Source organism: Uloborus diversus, chromosome 9 (assembly GCF_026930045.1).
Source record: "Uloborus diversus isolate 005 chromosome 9, Udiv.v.3.1, whole genome shotgun sequence".
Taxonomy (NCBI): Eukaryota; Metazoa; Arthropoda; class Arachnida; order Araneae; family Uloboridae; genus Uloborus; species Uloborus diversus.
The window spans coordinates 20,208,730-20,230,338 of record NC_072739.1 but is presented as its reverse complement, the minus strand read 5'-3'; the positions used below and the strand labels follow the sequence as shown (position 1 = coordinate 20,230,338).

At 32.2% G+C, this 21,609-nt stretch overlaps 1 protein-coding gene across 1 annotated transcript in view; it reads left to right on the top strand.

Annotated features, from left to right (window-relative positions):
- Window positions 1–7,364: 7,364 nt before the first annotated feature.
- LOC129229343 (vacuolar protein sorting-associated protein 28 homolog) overlaps window positions 7,365–21,609 on the top strand; it is a 29,636-nt gene continuing 15,391 nt past the window's right edge. The window contains exons 1-4 of the mRNA XM_054863633.1: window positions 7,365–7,505; window positions 17,102–17,162; window positions 17,853–17,942; window positions 18,967–19,072. Of these exons, the coding sequence (XP_054719608.1) occupies window positions 7,493–7,505; window positions 17,102–17,162; window positions 17,853–17,942; window positions 18,967–19,072 (270 nt within the window). The 5' untranslated portion in view covers window positions 7,365–7,492. The remainder of the gene's footprint in view (window positions 7,506–17,101; window positions 17,163–17,852; window positions 17,943–18,966; window positions 19,073–21,609) is intronic.

Genomic DNA, 21,609 nt, shown 5'->3' with positions numbered 1-21,609 from the left:
GAACCCACGATCTTCGGCTTGGAAGACGAAGCTTCTACCACAGAGCTACGGAGGCCCCCTCGTTGTACTAACTACCTTAATTTTGATAACATATTAATTGACCCTCTTGAGTGCCCACTCAAGGGGGATCGTGGCACGAACCGTACCATAGAAATTTCAAGGGGTATCCTGGGTGCTGCTCCCGATTGGGGGGAGGGGACAACTACGAAACACATAGTTGCAGAGGGGTACCCACCTTGGAGAGGTCATGGCGCACTGCACCATCGAAATTGTTTTTTTTTTGGGGGGGGGGTATTTCGAGTGGTATTTTCCCTGCTATGGGGTCTTATTTTGGAGGGGGTGCACCCTTGCTCTTAAGGGGAGGGAAAACTCCTAGATGCAGTAATTTTGCAAACTTTTTCTGCAAAATGGTAGTTGTAACATTTTTCATTAGAAATGGTTCATTAAAAATTTTAATATTTTTTCTCTTTTCTTTTCTTGTAACATAGATAAAGCATACGCGCAACTTTCAAGAGAAACAATATTAACTTTTGTGTCAAAATGAAGTGTATATCGCTTTTCCAACCCCATGCCGTTATGCATAAACTTTGGAAAAAGCAGCAATAAATAGTTGGATACTGTGGCAATAATATTGAGAGTTCAGCGATTGGTAATAAAATGATATGTATGACTTATTAAGAACGTGAGTAAATAGCAAAAGTAGTATTTCCTTGCAAATGAAGAAATTCACAGGACATCAGTGGACGCCCAAAAACAGAAGCACAACCTTAGATATTGGGCTTTGGGAGGGGGGGGGGGAGCACCTTCATTGAGTCTCAACCAATCCTCACTAATCCTTGAGTGCTTATGAAAACACGAAGATTGCTAATAAGCCACAAGTAAGTCCGTCGTCATTTAGGGGGTTCGGGTCATGGGCGCGCATAAGCAAAATTTTAAGGGGGGAGGGGGTCAGGTATTTTTTCCATGGTTTAGTAAGATACTTTCCGCATAGAAACCGATTGCAGTACAGATTAGAGTTATTAAAATTTGACATTTTTAATAATTTATTCATTAATGGCTGGAGAAATGTTTTTACTTTCTTGCTAGAAAAAAAGTACTAAAAGCAAGGAAGTTCTAATTTCCAAGGTGGGGCTAGAGCCCCCACTTGCCCCCCCCCTCCATGTGGACGGAAGGGAGGAAGGTCGAAAGTCCCCCTTACTTTGGAAAAATAATGCTTTTTATTAGTTATAAGTGGATAGCGGGCGTGTTTTTCGTTGTTTTCCCCCAAGTCAATTCCCATTGAGTGCACACACCCCTCCCTCCATGTCAAATTTCGAAATGAAGGACCGCAGAAAAATATTTCTGATTGTGCTGCCCCCTAATAGAGAATATGTTAGAATTTTTCCCCCCTTCCACTTCAAAGAAAACGCAAACCTACCTGGACTTAAGGCTACCCACCGATTTGTTACGTTAAACTATTATTTATTAATTTATTGCAGCGAAAAGGCAAGGAGCAAGTTACTACTTCATTAAGTTATTTACTTAGCCCAATTTATATAATATATGCATATAAGTATACAAAGGGCAAATGTATGTTCAAACTGACAAACTAAAAAAAATCCTATCCTCTCCTACTCCATGATTAACAGACATTAAATTAACGTGACTAGGGGTGCACCCCCACCCTCCCCGTTTAAAAATCCCCTACTCTTGATTTTCTCCTGCAATAGAAACTGAGTATTTTCCGCATCGTTCCCTTGGTTATTTTTTTGAAATGACGAGCCTGTCAGGTGCTTGTACACTCAAAACAGCCTTCATTTAAAAAAAAAAAAATCAAAACTATGAATTTTTAGTAATTAAAAAAAAAAAAACGTTTAATACAGAAAAATGTTCATATAGCAAACGGATTAAGGAGAAAAAAAAACGATAACACTTGTTTAAAATAGAAAAGAATTTTCCAAGTAATGTGTTTTATATGATACATGATAGAATTCTGAATAGATTAAAATTTGACAAACTCTTAATAAAAAAACTCTATGGAAACATAAAGTTAAATAACAATTCTTAATAAAACTATTTAATATATAAAGCTGAATAATTTTCTTGTAAATATACAGGCGTCTCTCGTATTCGTTCCGTGTAGTATCGAAATCGTGTTATACGAGACTTTTTTAAACTTATTAACATATTTTTTACACTAATTTATCATGTACATAGTAAAAATCATGTCAATATGTATCGTGTTGTATCGAAACCGTGTTATACGAGACTTAGAAATAATGTAAATCAAAGCATGTCTATCGTGTTATATCGAAACCAAGTTTCATGAAAAACAAAGTAAAACCTCATTAGAGTTATCAAACATTAACAGAATGTATTAAACAAAAAAGAAATGTCTTCTTTATTAAAGATAACTTTCGTATTATATCAAAACCATGAAGTATTAAATTGAAGTTTCGTACTGTGTAATATCGAAACCGTGTTGTGCAAGTACCGTGTTATACGAGGGACGAATGTACTACAGTAAATTTGTTAAAATCGAACGTCAATTACATTGATTGTATTATAAAATAAAACCTGCTAAGTGTGAAGCATATGCAAAATATAATGCTGTGGTTTTATTTTAATTTAGAAGCAAAATTACCCACTTATAATTGTAATGTGTGTTGTTTAAATGCTAACACTGAAAAACACAATTACAGCATATAACCAAATCCAGAATAAAACATTCTTAAAAATTGGATGGTATGATAAATTGAGGAATGTCTCCACATGCTTTTCAGCACTTATTCAACATGGTGCGAATATTTGTAATGCTCTTGCTCAAATGTTCTTGACATTGAAATATAAATATAGCTTAAAATTACTCCTCTGTTAATTTGAAAGGATGATCTTTTTAAAATCCATACGGAAAATACATGCCTAATGACTATCATACTAAACTTGTTACCAAACTACTATATTATTTTTACCATTAACTACTAATATAGTGCTTTTGTAGAAAACAATAAATTAAAGTACAAGAAAAATATATTTGACCCAAAGAAAGACAATCATTTTCTCTTTTAACTATAGCTTTGATATTTAATATTTAAATACATAATTGAAAAAACTATATATGTCATTGCTTTGACGGGATTTTTGAAACATATCAATAACATAAAGCATATATACCACTACTATTATACACTTAAGTGTTGCTTATACCTTTTACTTAAAATGCAATGTTGATTTAATGCTCATTTTCTTTTGATTCCCCTCACTAGAATACTTTGCTTAATTTCTACTTTCCTCATACCCCTAATTTCTTACACCATAAAATTACAGATAGTGATCTCCAACTTTTAATGCCAGCATGCCAAAGAAGTTTTGTAAATGTTTTTCTTTTGACATTTATGAAACTTTTGCACCAGGAAAAACTTTAGAGTACTGAGCTAACTACAGGAATAACTTAGAGAAGCATATTCATTCTTGGTATAATAACAGCAAGAATTTGTTTTAAAATAGAATAATACACAGATTTTTTTTAAGCCAGCTGTGTTATGAATACAAATTGAACATTCAACTTCGGGCCACATTGAAATAATTATTTTTATACTTATATTCACAGGAAGTTTGTGCATCAGATGAACTTAAAACTGATTTCTGGCTACAAAGCATAGCCCCACCATTTCAAAGATTCTAATGGTTGTTCTTGCTCATTGAAAGGTCCAGTTAAAGCATTATTACCAGCAAAATTAAGACTTTGCAGCAGACTTTAATAAAGTAAATGTCATGCAAAGTCTAAATTCAACTAGTGTCGTGCTTTAAGTTTCCATGAAATCATTCATCTTCTCGCTATTCAGGATCAAACAATTGCCATCTTGGTAAACTAACATGGAGGAACCCTTCTGAAAAATATACAATAAGCAAAAAATGTATTCATAATTCACAATACAAATTCAACATTCAACTTTGAGCACATTGAAATAATTATTTTTATGCTTATCCCACAGGAAGTTTGTGCATCAGATGAACTTAATACTGATTTCTGACTGCAAAGCATAGACCCACCATTTCAAAGATTCTAATGGTTGTTGTTGCTCATTGAAAGGTCCAGTTAAAGCATTATTACCAGCAAAATTACAACTTTGCAGCAGACTTTAATAAAGTAACTGTCATGCGAAGTCTAAATTCAACTAGTGTTGTGCTTTAAGTTTCCATGAAATCATTCATCTTCTCGCTATTCAGGATCAAACAATTGACATCTTGGTAAACTAACATGGAGGAACCCTTCTGAAAAACATACAATAAGCGAAAAATGTATTCATAATTCACAATACAAATTGAACATGCAACTTTGGGCACATTGAAATAATTATTTTTATACTTATCCCAAAGGAAGTTTGTGCATCAGATGAACTTAATACTGATTTCTGACTGCAAAGCATAGACCCAGCATTTCAAAGATTCTAATGGTTGTTCTTGTTCATTGAAAAGTCCAGTTAAAGCATTATTACCAGCAAAATTAAGACTTTGCAGCAGACTTTAATAAAGTAACTGTCATGCAAAGTCTAAATTCAACTAGTGTTGTGCTTTAAGTTTCCATGAAATCATTCATCTTCTCGCTATTCAGGATCAAACAATTGACATCTTTGTAAACTAACATGGAGGAACCCTTCTGAAAAATATACAATAAGCGAAAAATGTATTCATAATACAAATAGAACATTAAACTTTGGGCACACTGAAATAAAGCATTTTTATACACATGTACGCAGGAATTTTGTGCATCAGATGAACTTGGAACTGATGTCTGACCAGTGAAAAACCCACAATCTCAAAGATTTCAATCATTGCTCTAACAATGACTGCTCACTGAAAGGTGAACTTATACTTCAGGTTCTATTGACAAATGTACCAGGTGTCCTACTAATTTAATAGGACAGTGTTTCATGCTTAAATAATTTAGCTCTTAGCAAACTACAAAAATCTTTCATTTGTTGCTAGACAAAGTTCAAGTTCAGTAGAGATTAAAAATCTGGCATATAATTTTAAGTAATGAATTAAACAGCTAAATAGTTTGAATTATGTAAGGATTAGGAAATAAGTATTTTACTCATGATAAACACCTATTTGTTACACATATATAATGCTGGATAAGAATAATACATAAAATGCATGAATTTTGACAGTAAATTAAACAGCATACTGATTTCTGACACCAAGAATATGAAAATTAATAAATGTTCATTTTTGGCACACCCGGGAAGGCTAACAGGGAGAATATTCAACAAGAAGAAAAGATATGATGGTTGAAGGGAAGGGGACTTAACAGGAAGAACCTTTACAGAGTTAATTTTTGAAGGAAATATTTTGCCGGGAAATTGAACAGTCAAAGGGCTATTCCACGGAAAACTGAAATTTTTTCCCGCACGTGACGCTTCGTATATGTCATAAAAAATAATAATTTAAAAGGATAATGAACAAAGTTTTGTTGCTTAAGACATCACAAACGCATGTGTGACTTCTTTAGCCAAAACTTTCTTCAAAAATTATTTCTTTTTTATGAAATACAGAAACCGTCACGGACAAAATGACCATTTTCTATGGAATAGGCATAGACATTTTTTTTTCAATGGTTAAATAATTATTTCTAAACTTATCAGATATGTTTCCTTTACATTGGAACCATAGCTTTCAAAATCTGCAATTTGTTTCGTCATTGTTGTATCAATAGAGCAAAAATATTAGCTTATCCACAAGCAAGTTACCAGAGGTTGACTTTAGATGTCCCGCACGTGACGCATGTAAATAAATTTTAATTTAAATAACAAAATTGTTTCAGAAGTATCTTTGTATCAAATTTAAAGATTAAAAAAATTGCTTACCCCAGTTTCATTAAAATATTAAGAGATATGACGAAATGTTAATGAAATTTAAGCATATTTTTGTCCCACATGTGACGGAGGAATGGCCCTAAATAGTTTCAACTATGCAACAGGAAAAGAAAATAAATGTCAGAATGATGTCATTTGATGCTCAACTACACAGGAGACAGAAAGAATCCTTACTTAAGACTTGATATTTGAAAGAAAGTTAATTTTGGCAGAAAATTAAATTTGCTGCAAAATATTCCTAATTGTTCAAGGAACAAAAATGCTTTACAGTACAATTTTCAATAGCGTTCATTAGAAACACATCTTTGCACCCTAATGGCTAACAGGAGGAATCTGCCCTTAAGAATAGAAGACAAGAATAAATTTAATTCTGGCAGTAATTAAATTAATTATACATCAAAATGGTTTTACTAAATGTAGGAAATTAAACAATTTACTCACGATAACAGATTTCTAGTTGACGCAGATCTACGCACGCTAAAGGCTGACAGGAACAATTCTGACAAAAGTCAACAAGTCTGAGAAAAATGATTGTTAATTTTGGATAATTAAGCAACTCAGTAGCTTTAATTATGCAAGGAAAAGGAAACATCTAAATGTTTCAAAAGATAAACGTTTAATAATGTGAATACATGCACGCTTACAGGAAGAATCCTTAAGGACGTCTTAAAGAAATGGACGTTAATTTAGGCGGGAAATGAAAAGAAGCCTAATAGTTTCGATTATTCAAGGGGGGGGGGGGAAGCAAAAATCTCAAGCACACGAGAAACGTTTATTTAATGCACACCTATGCAAGCTAACGTCTAACAACAATTTCCCATATTATATTAGATAACTGAAAGACGTCTAATTATGGCATAAATAAATATCAATTTTGTCCGGATAGAAAGTACAGATGCACAGAATAATAATCTAGAAAAAAACCTAAGGCCTAGCCATAATAAATCTTAATACATGCTTTTAATTTCATGACCGTTGCCAACCACAGATTGCAAGGAATTTTCAAACGTCCAGATCAACGAATCTATGAATAAGGGGGGAAAGTAAAAATTTGATGCGCGTATTCCGCTCATTTGAATGAGACTCTGCTTCTGCAAAAGCTGACATCGCTAAAAAATAATAAATTTATCTATTTCCGGCTGTAAAATGGTGTTACTCATTCCATACAATCCGTGGTCAGACAGTAAGCATAAATAAAGGAACATGCTCCTTTTCAAAATAAAAAAAACAAAAAGATACAACTTAATATAGTCACATCCAAGAAAATGTTTCACTTACTCTCATGCATATTTAATTGTAAAAATCTCATCATAATAAATACATTAACACATTACTCATTACTACATTCTTCAAGCCATTTTTTAAACCACGCAGGAGGTACAGGAAGAATCCTTGTCGCCAAGTTTGAGAATGATATCATTTAGCGCCAAAATATAGGGTTGCCTCCCGTTTATCTATCAGGATCGTTCCTGCATTGACCGATTTCCAATGATGTCATGTTTGTTGTTGTAGTAACTTCTTTTGGTGGAATCTGATATTTTTTCGTTTCATCCATAAATTTATAAATTATATTTGAAATTTTTTGAATGATTTCCTTGTGTTCTAGCGTCTAGTGAAATATTTCATTTCTCAATATGAATCAGCAAGGTAAATACTACAAAGATAATGCCTTGATGCAAAAATGTTTCTTGTTTAAAGTTTAAAATTTATGGTATGGAATGTCTTCGCTTAAAATGTGCATAATGTTTTAGTTGTATAAATATTTGTTGATAACCCAATGAATTTGATTTTATAATTACTGTATTTTAACTTGTTACTTATTAAACCAAAGTGCTTTTCGTTTCTTTATTTTGACAGAGAGAGAACATAGTCCTTTATGGCTTTTCTTTAAAATTGTATTCAGGATTAGCATGCCCTAGAACAGACAGATCCTGGGTTTCCCTCCACCCCTAAACAGTTCTTACATGCATATAAAAACTACTGTGTTAGGTCATGTGGAGTTGTTTTTACCCCCTTAGCTATGCCACTGTTTGCAAGTATCCTATCATGGGTAAGGTGGCCATACGTCCCATTTTGAGCAGGACAATCCTCTTTTTAAATATAGCCACTTATAGTTGCGGGACATTGAAAGTTCTTGTTTTCTGATGCGACTCATTTGGAATCTCAATATGTTTCAGGGCTAGAAAAATCTTTAAAATTTTACATGCCATTAGGGCATGTTTATCTAAAAAATACATCCCCAAATGAAATATTTACTGTCACAGTTTTATCTATTGTATATTAACAGGGGTCTGGCCAGAGGATATTTGGGTCCGTTAACGGACCCTTCACAAAAATCCGATCAACCAAAACGGACCTTTCACAAAATCCCGATCAAACAAGACGGACCTTTCACAAAATCTCGATCAAACAAAACGGACCCTTCACAAAATTCTGATAAACAAGATCGGATCTGTCACAAATTGTTTATTGAAAGAGCAAATCTGAAAGCAAAATAACGCATATTTCTGTGTATAAACCGATAATTTTTGGAACCTTTTTTTAAGTCAAATTAGAGGAATCAGCTTATACAAAATCGGCTAATTTTGAAAATAAATAAATAAATAAATAAATAAATCGGCACTCTTGCAATGCTCTTGCAAGCGATAAATGATTGCCAAAGCCAAATAAATATAATGGTTGTTTGTTTTATCACAGCTAATTAGCGGTGGTGTTGTAAACTTTTCTGAAAAGGCATTGGTAAGCACTTTTCTCCTCTCCACTCATGATTTAATAAACAATAATAATATATATCTGCGAAAGGAACTTAGAACTGCAAAGGAATAGTAAGGATGAGGAAAAAATATGATCGCTTCAGATAGGGTTACCAACTTCAAAATTATCACCACTTAGGGTCTGGCGTTGAACCTTTATAATGACTTGATTAGAAAATATTCTCATCATTTTGCCAGCTTGTCAATATTTGCGTTTTTAAGGTGCGGTGCGATGTTTAATTGTTATTTTTGGAGAAAATTATATTGGTTTTGATTTTTCGATGCTAACAAGGATGATTAACTTTAAATAAACTCTTTTAATTACCGTTTTTTTTCTTCAGATGTCTACATTTTGAAAAATGTAATCTTTTAACATCCGATATGAGAATCATATTTTGTTCTTTTTTCAAGCTAACTTCGCTTTATTAGGATTCAAATAAATGAAAAGTCTCTTTATTTCTGTTAGAACTCTCATTTCAAGTTTTTAAAGCAAAATTCCATTTTCTGTTATGAGTCAAAAATTAAAAGCTGAATAGATGGTTTATTTTATTATTTTTTGGGTCAACTGTGTCCACAGATATTAATGATATGTTTATCATAGGACTCTAAAATGCAATTTTAAAATAATTTTATCAAAAACATTTCTTTTACAAGCCGTTTTTATACTTTTGATGCCTTCACTTTGAGAATTGCGATCTCTTTGCATCCGCTATTTGAATCCGATTTTACGAAATTTTGATGATTATTACGCTTTGTTAAGAGGTAAACAATTGAAATATCTTTTTATTTTTGTTAAAATCACGGAATTTATAAGTTTTAAACGAAATTCTGTGATTTTAAGAGTGTCTTTGGGTCAAAAAGTTGAATGCTGAACCCTATTCTGAATTTTATTTTATTTATTCATATTTTTGTTACAATTATTTTAAGTACTGTACAGAAATATATCTAGTTTAATTTACACATAATGTAGAATGGTAGATAAATATTGATACTTGAAACAACGATGCCCCCCCCCCCGGCCAAATATCAGAAAAAAAATCCAGAAAGATTTTCTCGGCATAGAAGAGGAAAACACTCAACTTTAAATTTAATTGATGCCGTTTGTGCCATCTCTAAATTCTAAAATTTTGTTTTGACAAAAAAAAATTTTTTTTTGCAAGATTTTTTGATTTTTCACAAAATTAATTCATTTTTCACAAAATTATTCGATTTTTCACAAAAAACGGACCCTGTGAAAAATCCTGGACAGACCCCTGATTAACTGAAACATTTGAATTTGTCTTTTAACACTAATGGAACAAAATATATTTTAAACAGCTTTATATGTTGTCTAATGATTTTATGTTTGTCCAAATATGATTTTAGCGGTACAGTTTGAGATAAATTTTGAGCTCTGGTACATTTTCAATAAAATACAAAACAATAAAGTTTTAGGAAGAAATATTTTAAATGAGCAATTAAATGCCCTCCCGGTAAGTAGGGATAAAAAATTCATGCACGATTAGAATTTTTACATGCCCTAAACATGTCAAGCAATATAATTTTCGAGCCCATCTAAGTTTTCTTGTTTTGATTTAACAAGATTGACAATACACAGTAGCTATTTTGAAACTGTCTTTCAGTGTCCAGCATAAGTAGACATCAAAACATGAACAGATATTACTGCAGGAGCCTCAATTGTCAAAGGTTATGTGGACCCAGAATACTATAGTCGAAAATTCGAAAAATATGAACTGTGTTCAAGTCGAGAGAAAACGTGAAAAAATTGATGAAAAAGTTAATGTTGTCAAAAATGTTATGTAAAAAAGGCATTTACTGTACATTAGGGCGGATCGATTTTAACTTTTTTTAAAAATCCAAATCGCCTGTGTTGCTATAAGTTGTGTATTGGCTTCAAATGTTCGGGCAAAAATGTTTTTGGAAATCAAATTATATTTAGATCCATGGCCAGCCCTTTGAAGTTTCGCAAAGTGTGTAAAAAGTGACATTTTTTAAAAAAACATTTAAAAATTTCGTATGTAAAAATTTTTCAATCTCCTATGGTGCAGGGTTGGCAAGTTTCTGCCAAGGCAGTTAAAACCACTGGTAGAAACCGATTAAAACCGGCATGGCAAAAACCACTTTCTGCCACATTTGTGGCAGAAACTGGCAAAAACTTGGAAAATGAAAAAAAATTAAGTTATTGACATGCAATAGGAAGTGCATGGAAAAAAAAAATCATTAAAAGCACAATTTAATTACGATATTACCACAATTCAAAATCAAATGTTATATTGTTTGGACCCTGCAGTTGCTTCTTATAAAAGGTGGTTTCTAAAATCTAAACAGTTTCTGAATCTAATAAGTACAAATGAGAAACTTTAGAATATTCCTGCAACAGAAGAGCTAGCAGGCAATGCATGAAGGAACAAGCAATGTTCGTGAAACTTTCATCTATTGTATCTTTTTTTTTAACTGGTCCACCATGTAGTAACTGGGGTAGTCGGAGAAATTCAACTGGAAAAATAAGTTTCGAGAGATAGGGCTAGTTTGTTTTGCAAAGCTATGGCATTAGGTACAAAATCTATGTTAATATTGCCAAGTAAAATTCTGGCATTTTCTCCTTGAAGCACGTTATAATTTCGATCACAAACAATTTAGATGAAGCATATAAGTGAGCAAATTAAAATCAGAAATGCCTTTTAATTTTGTATGTCGCTCCTCTTTCCTGAGCACCTATATGATTTTTCTTCCTTTGTTAGATTAATCCAAACATTACGAGCATCTGCAATTGAAAAGTTCCCTTCTCGAACTAAATCAAGGGCATTAGCATAGGATTTTATTTTTTTAAATAATGAAATGAAGTTTAATTTTTTAGTTTACTTAAACGAATATCTTTTAGCGATCACTTAAGTAATTAAAGATGCTTTTAAGTTTTTGCCAGTTTCTGCCACTGGCACAGCAAAAACAAGTTTCTGCCGTCAGAAAGCCAACCCTGCTATGGTGGGAAAAGTTGTGTACTGACATCTAATGTTCTTTTGAAAAAAGTGTGGGTAATCAAAAGATATTTAGAGCAACGGACAGGTCTTTAAGTTTTGGCTAAATATGTAAAAATTGACATTTATTTCCCATTTTTAAAATTTTTTACACATATTCACACACACACTCAAAAATCATCTAGTGAAAATGGTTGCCCAGCAAGATTTTTTGCTCATGAAGAAATTCTTTTTTCATACAATATTTAAGTCCCCCCCCTCAAAAATTTTGATCTTTTAAAAAGCAAAAACTTTTGCCAAGCAATTTCTTTTTTTCTAAATTTAAGCCATTTTTACTTTTTTCCCCCTATAATAACACTACATAATTCTTTTGAATTAAAACTAAAGTGCAAAAGATGAAAGCACGGGAGAACTATTGATGTGCCGCCTGCGTGCCGTCAGTTTTACAGTAGCTCTTCGCTTGTTTTCCGGAAATTGGGGAAAATATTTTAGAATTCGACTCGAGGAGGCGGCTGCATTTGAACTCCACCATAGTGCCCTTCTATGCACAGTTTTTTTTTCTCCATAGCTTGTTGCTGCACAAATAGATGAAGATGCTTCTTCCACTAACCTAATTACTGTTTCGACCTCTTGTGAAAATTCCAATGCTCTCTTTTAATAGTGTCACTTGTTTTATCCATTTTCTCTAGTTTCGCATTAGGTATCTGTTTGGACAGTGGAGGATCCTTGAGTACACAATTTTACCACTTGATCAATTTTATACAGTCTTTTGTTTGAAAGGTGAAGTAACAAAATCACCAACAGTTTCAAGTTAGGGTCTTCAGGATTGTTCTGTGACCTAATTTCTTCAGAGGATAGTGCGTCGTCGCTCATGGTAATCAGCAGGTTTATTGGATGACCATAATAACTTCCTTTTGAATAACATGATCAACTACTAATTTCAGATTATCGCTAAGATATCTTGAGTAGTGGACAACATTCCAAAGATGCTGTGCACCGGCTGTGCATGAAGACTCATTTTAGTGTGAAACCAAACTTTTACATACACTTTTACAATATATTCAACAATAGTCGAGCCTCTATTTCATATGATGGTTCTTTTGTACCAATATATAAACAAAACAATCTGCTGTTGCAAATCACCTTGCATGAGATATAGTCCAGTCATTTTAGCCAAAAAAAAAAAAAAAAAATGGGTCAACCTTGGAATGCAAGATAAGAAGCTGTAAATTCGTTTATACCTTTATTTTGATATTCTAAATACTGTCTCAAAAGTCTCATAAAATCTTGTGTCCGCGTCTTTAGATATTCAAGGTCAAAGGTCACAAAAATCAGTTTTTTGCAAATATCTCGTTTTCTACAGGTTTAATGTTATAAACATATATTTTAAATATTGTAGAACGTAAAATTCTCTACAACTTTTGTGCAAAACATTTTTTTGTACCATTAACCGATTTTGAGGTAGAGGTTGAAGAGCGCTCAACGCTTACTCATTTTCAGCATAATTCAAGGTCGACCATTAGTCCTCATAAACAATACGCCGTTTAAAGTCTGTATACCTTCAAAAATTTTATTATGGATGATTTACATTTTTTATTATGTATTACATCATATTTATTATTTCTTATTAATCAAATATATATTTGTTTAATAACACTTGCCTATTCGTGTAATTAAAAAAGAAAAGAGTGAAATATTCTCATTACAGTTTAATAATATTCTGACATATACTCATTACACTTCAAATCAGAAATAATTTAAAGAAGTAAATTTGTATTGTATATATACTTTTTAAACGCTGTTTAAAAAATTTATTACAATTGAATTAACAAATAGGGAAATGAGGAGGGTTTACAAAAACTATAAAAAGGACGAATATGAGTCTTAGCTTTCTTTTTTTTCATTGTCGTTTTCTGGTGGCTGGAAAATTTCTGATTCATTATCATTAGTTTCCTCGTCTACAAAATTTGTCTCCAGGTCTTCAAGAACTTTGGGGTCAAAGGTACTATCTTCATCAAGATTACTCTGATACGGTGAAGCATTGAAGCCTGCTTTCCCATTGCACTGACCACAAGCTGAAGAACATTGCAACGCTGATTTCTTGCATCCACTATGTGAACCACAACCATTCTTGAAGTTGCAAAATATTGTATTGAGTAATTCATCTGGAACTGGTGGTAATATTGTCGTAATCAGTTTCAGGAATTCATTCTGCAGCATCATCCCCATTTCTGGGGATCTAAATTGTTCCCTAACCAAGTTTGAATTCAACAATATCCTACACGATTAATATGTTGATGAGCAGCTGCACTTATTGGTGGAAGGGTGGATAACTGCACAGGTTTATTGAGCTTTGTTGACTTGACGAATTGTGTGACGAAAGTGATCGATACTCTCCTCTGATTTTGGAGCATATATTGCAAACAAGATGTGGACTAAATTTTAATGTAATGTTTGTGCAGGAGGGCAGTTTTTTGTTGAAATACTTGATCTAGTTGATCCAAATTGGGAAGTTTCTTTAGCATTTTAGTGAAAGTTTTTTTTCACTTCTTAAACAGCGCCAACATTATGTCACAGCCGCTAAATGCGTGCAGAAATAAGATATGTTTTTTTTAAGCCAGGATATTTATCAAAGCTTTTGGAGGAGTGTAATTCAGTTTCAATGCTTCTTTTTCCAACTTTTTAACAGAAAACTTCTTGTTATGTGACTGAGTACACCCAATTAAAATAACAAATAAATCTATATCCTCCCCTATTACGACGGCGATCTTTTGACATTTTGATTCTTCAAAAGCTGTTTCAATGATAAGAACATCTGCATCATCTCTGGCCTGTTTTGTAGTGATATCAACAGCTTCTGATTTCTCAATAAGCATATTAATAATTTTTGTGTTAAAAAATTCTTTTGGCTAGTTGGTACAATCATTTTTTCGTTGAAACAAACTTCATATGGTTTTGAAAGAACAGCAGACCTTCTTAGCTGTTTCATTGCTTTTATATTTTTATCATAGTCCGAGTAACCGTCAAATACAACAACAATTCTTGAACCACAATGTGTTATCTTACGTATATATTTAAAATAATCGAAAACGTATCATCCTTGCTCTAAACGACGTGATGACAGGTGTCTTACTATCATATAACGTCGATTTCATGGTTTTTCAGATTCCACCATTGTTAAATAAAGGTGTTGGATTTGGGCTTAGTTCATAATGAAGATATTCCTCAAGGTTTTTTTTCAAAAACTGCTTGCTATCCAGTTATTCTTTGAAAGAATAGCAATGGATCTACAGATGGTCTGCAGTCGTTAATCTTCAAAGATTTGTTGAAAATTGAAATTAGTAAAACTTTTTCAGAGCGTGTTAACTTTATTTCATTTGATTTTAAACAAGTTGTCATAGTATTAAATCAGCCATCATCACCATGAGGGCTGTGCGCTCTCTGCTCTCTATCTCAAAAACGGTAAAATGTAAAAAACAATTGTATTGCAAACAAAATGTATAAACAGTTTTTTAATTACACAAATTGGTAAGTGTTATTACACAAATATATATTTGTTTAATGAAAATAATAAATATGTTGTAATGAATAATACAAAATGTAAATCATCCATAATTATAAAATTTTTGAAGATATACAGAATTTTAACGGCATATAACGGTTAACGGATTAAGCTGAAAATACGTTAGCTCTTCGGCCTATATCTCAAAATTGGTTAATGCTACCCAAAAGTGTTTGATACAAAACTTTTAGAGAATTTTATTCTCTACAATATTTAAAATATATATATTTATAACATTAAGCTTATAGAAAACGAGATATTTGCAAAAATTGGATTTTTGTGACCTTTTACCTTGAATATCTAAAGACGCGGACACGAGATTGTATGATACTTTTGAGATAGTATTTAGAATGTCAAAATAAAGTTATATACGAATTTACAGCTTCTTATCTCACATTCGGAGGTGAAACCCCTAATATGACTGGACTAATAGCTTACTTGATTGTTTGGTGGACATTGATTATGGTCAATTTCCAGAACATATCACTTGAATCCAGATCTTATTGATTTCTATACAGTTCATATTTATTTGGATAAATGCCAAAAACGGGCAGGTTTATGAAACCGGCGGGGGGGGGGGGGGGTGATGAAAATAGCTTCATTGCATCAGTATATTCTGCACAATCGCACCAATCTGTCACTGACAGTCAAAACTAAGCAGAAAGAAGAGCTAAGAAGAACAGGAAATTTCAAAGGCCAGGCAAAAGCTTTAAGTATAGTATGATATAATAATGATTTTGATCAAAAAAACACAAGGCCTTACTATTCAATGTTTTTACACCACAGGCAGTTAAAAATATTATATATAAAAAAAAATTAGATTTTTTTTTCAATGTCAATTTTTACATGTTTGGAGAAACTTTAGGAACCTGGCAGGGGATCTAAATAAACTTTTAAATCATCAAAAAACATTTTTTAAAGAGCGTTAAAATGTCAATACACTTCTTTTTCCACTATAGGTGATTAAAAAATATGTACATAAGAAATTTAAAGAAAAAAAATTAAATTTCAAATTTTACATATTTGGCATTCCTTTAAGGGGCTGGCAGGAAATTTAAATATAGTTTGATTTCCGAAAATTTTTTTACATGAACGTTTTTGATTTCAAAAGTTAAAATCAGCCCACCCTATGTACATATAGGAAATGAACAAAGTTAGAGAGATGCAAATGCATAAAAATATAGAATTTTGTACAATACATGCTTAGAGTAGATGTTCTAGTTTAACAATTTCTTGAAGAAGTCTGAAAATAATTTTTAGAAACAATTTTTCTTTCAACTAATGTACCTCGGTTGATCCTGAACTCGGTTAGTCTGGGCTTGGTTAACATCAGCTTTACTGTCTTGTCTGTTGATAACTTTAAGTATCAAAAACATCTCATATTCTTAAAATTTATATCTACTATTGTCATTTTTAATATACTATGTTGCAGCTACATGTTAAAATAATGTACGCTAACCAATCTATGTAACCTTAACTTCAGAATCAATTTAGCTGTTTTTTTTTTTTTTGAGCAATCACGATTGCTTATTGCTTTCATTTGACTGTTTTGAGGTCCTTTGATTTTATGTTCCCGCCGCCACCCTCTGCAGCATCACCGTCGACCGGCCGCCTCACGATGCTGCTCCTCTAGCGAAAACCGTCTGCAGGTTGCTTCCATATCCTACACACACACGCCTACACACTCATGCCTGCACACAGACACAAAACGCACACTCCTACACACACACAAATGCCTACACGCACACACACACACATGTACACACACAGCACTGAATATACAACACGCACGCACACACATGCATACATACACACACATGCGCCTACACAAACACACACTCGTGATTGCGAAAAACATAATTTGAATTCAGGATGCCAAAATTCAAATTATTATAATTTTTTTTTTTTTTTAATTTTCTTTCTACTATCTTAAATCTGTCTTTTTCCTTTTAGAAAACCGACCAGAACTGTATGAAGAAGTTAAATTATATCGGACAGCTCGAGAAAGAGAAAAGTATCTAATATTCCTTATCTTGTTTTTCCCACTGTTACTACTTTTATTTATCATTTTCATGTGGGGAGTTTTTTCCCCTGCAATTTAAAGTGTTTCGCCAAATAAACAATGCTATAATAAAAATGTTATAAGGAACAATCACAATTGAATAATACGACAAATCAAATTATTTACTTAAATAAACTATCTTCAACTATAAAAACAAAAACAAACGTTGAAGAAATAAGGGAAAACAAAACCCTATGTAGAAAAAACTAACAAAATCAAATTTACCTGAACATTAAAAAAAAAAAAGCATTCAAAAATCTGTTCGCTGATCACAACAGCGTAGCATGGGCATGCAAGCAAGTTTAAATTAAAAAAAAAAAAAAAAAAACACTTATGCATTGCTACATCGCGATGTATCACAATGTAGAAATTCATACATCGCCCATTCCTAATGTATGGCACATAGCTTTGTGTTACTTCATTGTATAGCTTTAAAATCATTTGTTGAAGTAAGTTTTTCTCAATATTAAAATTTGTTTATGGGTATAACTTAATTTTATTTTGAAGACTCTAATAGTTGTTCACATGTCTTAGATCTCTTATAAATGAATAGTTTGAATTAAATATATATTTTTAATAACTGCACTAGTGTACTCATTTTTATTAGCACTAAAAATTGTAAAGCTATGCATTTCATTGCAGGTATGATAACATGGCTGATCTTTATTCTGTGATCAACACTCTCCAATGCTTAGAAAAAGCCTATATTAAGGATTGTGTTACGCCTAAAGAGTATGTATGCGTAGGTTCTTACCATTAGATAAAGTATTTAAAAAAAAAAAACTTTTAGGAAAAACTAGCTACATTGTTAAATGCTTTAAGTTGTTGTTAAATGTTTTGTGTTTTTTCCTTTTCTTAAATGATCATGATACACCATCTCACATTGTATTTTTTTAGTGTACTTCAATGTAAATCTTTTCGCTAAGTGATTTTTTTTTTTTGTAAATGTAATTTTTTCCTAGTAAATACCACAACGTGAAAAGTATCTTTTAAGCTGCATATTTTGTATAATAATTTTGCGTGATAGTATAATTTATGTCATTAGCTAGCTTGATTAGAAATATTGGAAGCTTTTTTTTTTTTTTCAAATTCTAATGAATTGTCCTTGTTGTGAGCAAGTAATCCAAATAGATTTTACTTTGGAGGGTAATACAATTTTAAGGGTGTTACACTACCAGATTCTCAATTCACCAAGCTTTATGACTATTCACATTTTGAACAGTATGCTATATTTCGATAAGCTGGGTGATAAATTTTCAATTGAACATAACAAAATTTTAGAATTTGTCACCGCTGCACACTTTAATGCCTTTGAAAATTGTATGTACTGGTGGTATGATTTGGGACTATTCATAAATGATCCACGTAATTCTTTGCAGTGTTGAACGTTATGAATTGAGAACTGTATTCTGTAATTTTCCAAAACTACCATTTTTTTCATTTAGTATTAAGAATGACTTTCAAGTTTGAAGCCAAATGGTCAGAAATTTGTTTCTAAAAAACAAATGAAAACTCAACATAAAATAGCAATGTAGCAAAAATAACAACTCTTGATCTTTAATTTTCTTCTTTACATTTTTTATGTTTTCCCATGGTATTTAGAGAAGATTCAATTGTGTTGAAACTGTATATGTGTTTTGCCTATGAGGTTCATCTTAACACGAGGTGTGAGTCTCAGGTAAAAAAGTTGTGGATCACTGATCTACAAACTAATCATAGCTTAAGAAGATTAATTTTATTTTCGTTTTTCTCATAGGTACACAGCTGCCTGTTCCAAACTTTTAGTACAGTATAAAGCTGCATTCAAACAAGTCCAAAGTGAAGAATTTCCAAATGTTGAAATATTTATGAAAAAATTTCGTGTAAGTGTTTTTAGCTACAAATTAATAAATGTTGAGTTTTTGTCCAGTTGCATTCCAGGGTTTCCACTCACTTTGGAAGCGGGAAAGTCTCGGAGAATTTTGAAATACCAATTGAAAACATGTGCTTTAGGAAATTTGCGTTCAATTCTGGAAAATATGACTGGCAAGATACTGCTAACATGGTCACATAATTTTCCATCAATAGGCTGTTTGAGTGCAACATTGGGAAAGTTTTTTTTTTGGATGTACAGTCGAGTCCCGACTTATGCGAGAGATGCGATCCAATACTCCTCTCATAAATCGAAATTTCTCGTTGTAGAAAAATGTACTTATACAATTTTTTTAGAAACATGCCAAATTCTTTTAGATACTGTTAAACTGGCTTTAAAGCATTTCTCAACTATACATTACAGTTTCTTACTTAAAGAGCTGAATTTTTACTGTTTTTAAAAAATAAAAAAAGCAATTTTATTCAATATAAAATAAGAGAAGGGGGCTGCTCCGTGGGTACAGCAGCTTCTGCTGTACCCACGAAGGGTTGTACCTGCAGACGTTGGTCGGGAAATTCTGGGTATCGTCATAGAGATCCTAATTGGGGTTCAACGTGTGTGTCACAGCCCTCTCCAATACCCCAGAAAGTTTCAACCCTATCAAACAAACATTAAGATCTATCATTCTATCACATTTTTTCGGTTTCAGTAGGATCTAAGTAAAAAATAACATGAGCAATTTCTTTTTTTTTTTCGCCCATCGTGTATTGTATTATTCATTTTTGTTGTAGGTATCATGATTCCCTATATTTTAAAGGTTTTGCTTCTGATTTTTAATGTTGTAAAACTGGTTCTGTCGATGTGACTGGCTTGCAAAACCAAAATGACGTACCTTTATACTCAAGGACACATAACCATGTGTATCCAGGGACGGCAATTTTTAGTCTTCTTGGGTCACACTTGAGTCTTCTTACAATGTGAAGTACCTCAAAATGGTGCCTTGTCATCAACGTTCGGAATTTGCTTTTAACAATAATGATGAATTTGAAGTAGGACTTGAAGATATAGTGTTGAAGTAACCCCCACCTGTTGTAGGATCTTCAGACAGTCAATCCCACCTGTTTTCATTTGAAGTCGACTTTTCTAGATTTTTGTTGATTTAATCTAAACTGAGTTTTTTGTGATGGGTTAATTTTAGTTAAGGTTTCAATTTGCATATAAATTGAAGTTATTATGTAGGTACTTATAGAGTCATACTACCATGAATCTTGTTATTTTTTTATTTAAAAACATATTAATTATTCATAACATCATTAACTCTCTTAAGACTAATAACTTTTTTAAAGAGTTCACCGATGTTAATGATTAAGGAAAATGTTTAAAAAAAAAGAAAAAATACTTCGATTAACTTTCAAAGTTTAATTTCTGTTGCATGTTTTATTTAAGATTATTTTCAATGGATGTTTGAAGTATTTCAACATAAAATGGCTTATGCAAAGGTATTGAGTATAATTGAGTTCCTCAGACCTAGTTATATATTATTTTTTTATATGTCCATGGGTACAAAGGCACCTGTTCGCGGGGCGAACGGGTTGTTGTACCCACAGACAAAAAAGATGATTTAAAAAAAAAAATGTTTTTGAGGTTGAAAGCTTTGAGATTTTCACCTGACAAAAATTGTCAAATTATGATAAGCTGTAGATTCTGCCAGAAAATTTTTATGAACAATTATCCATTCCTAGAGACTAGCAAAAATTGAAAAGTATATTTTGTCTGTGGGTACAGCAGCTTCCTCTTCTTTAAGATGCACAAAATGAATGATCAATGGGAGGGAAAGACATAAAATAAAACAAAACAGCATGTACATTATGTAGTAATAATAAAAGCTGCACTATTATGGTACTGTACTACAGTAGATACAGTAATGATATTCATGAGTTGAAAAATACAGATTATGATGATTTATGCTCCATGATCAGATTGTTATTCTTTTTATATACATTTTTAACATGTTTGCTTTGCCTTTTCTTTTATAACGTTTCCATTTATGCAACAGCCTCTTTTCCTGATCCCTTTGATACACAGTACATGAGCAGCTTCCATTTTCATAATACATATTTGCTTTGCTTAGACACTACTCTGCAAGCTTCAGTATTGAAACTAAGTTCTGAACTTTTACTTATCTTTTTGTTTTGACTTTCAATTTTACATATGGAAGATTCACTCATACTTATTGTTGTGCTACTCTCGATGTTTTGTATTTGTTCAAGCATATTGAGAAGAATCTTAACTTTTTTTTTGCAGAAACTTCTTTTTCCTCCCATCTTCAAACTTTTGATTAAACAGCGCAACTAAAGTGTCATTATATTTCATCAACTTTAATAATTAGAATGAAAAAACAATAAATGCACTAACAACGCGATGCGTAAACAAGTTTGGTGTGAGAACTTCCGCTGTCAAAGATGCTAAAGAGTTGTAATAACGTTTCACAAAATCAATATTTAGTAGGCAATAACAAAGCCATTATTTCCTTCCAAAAAAATTTAT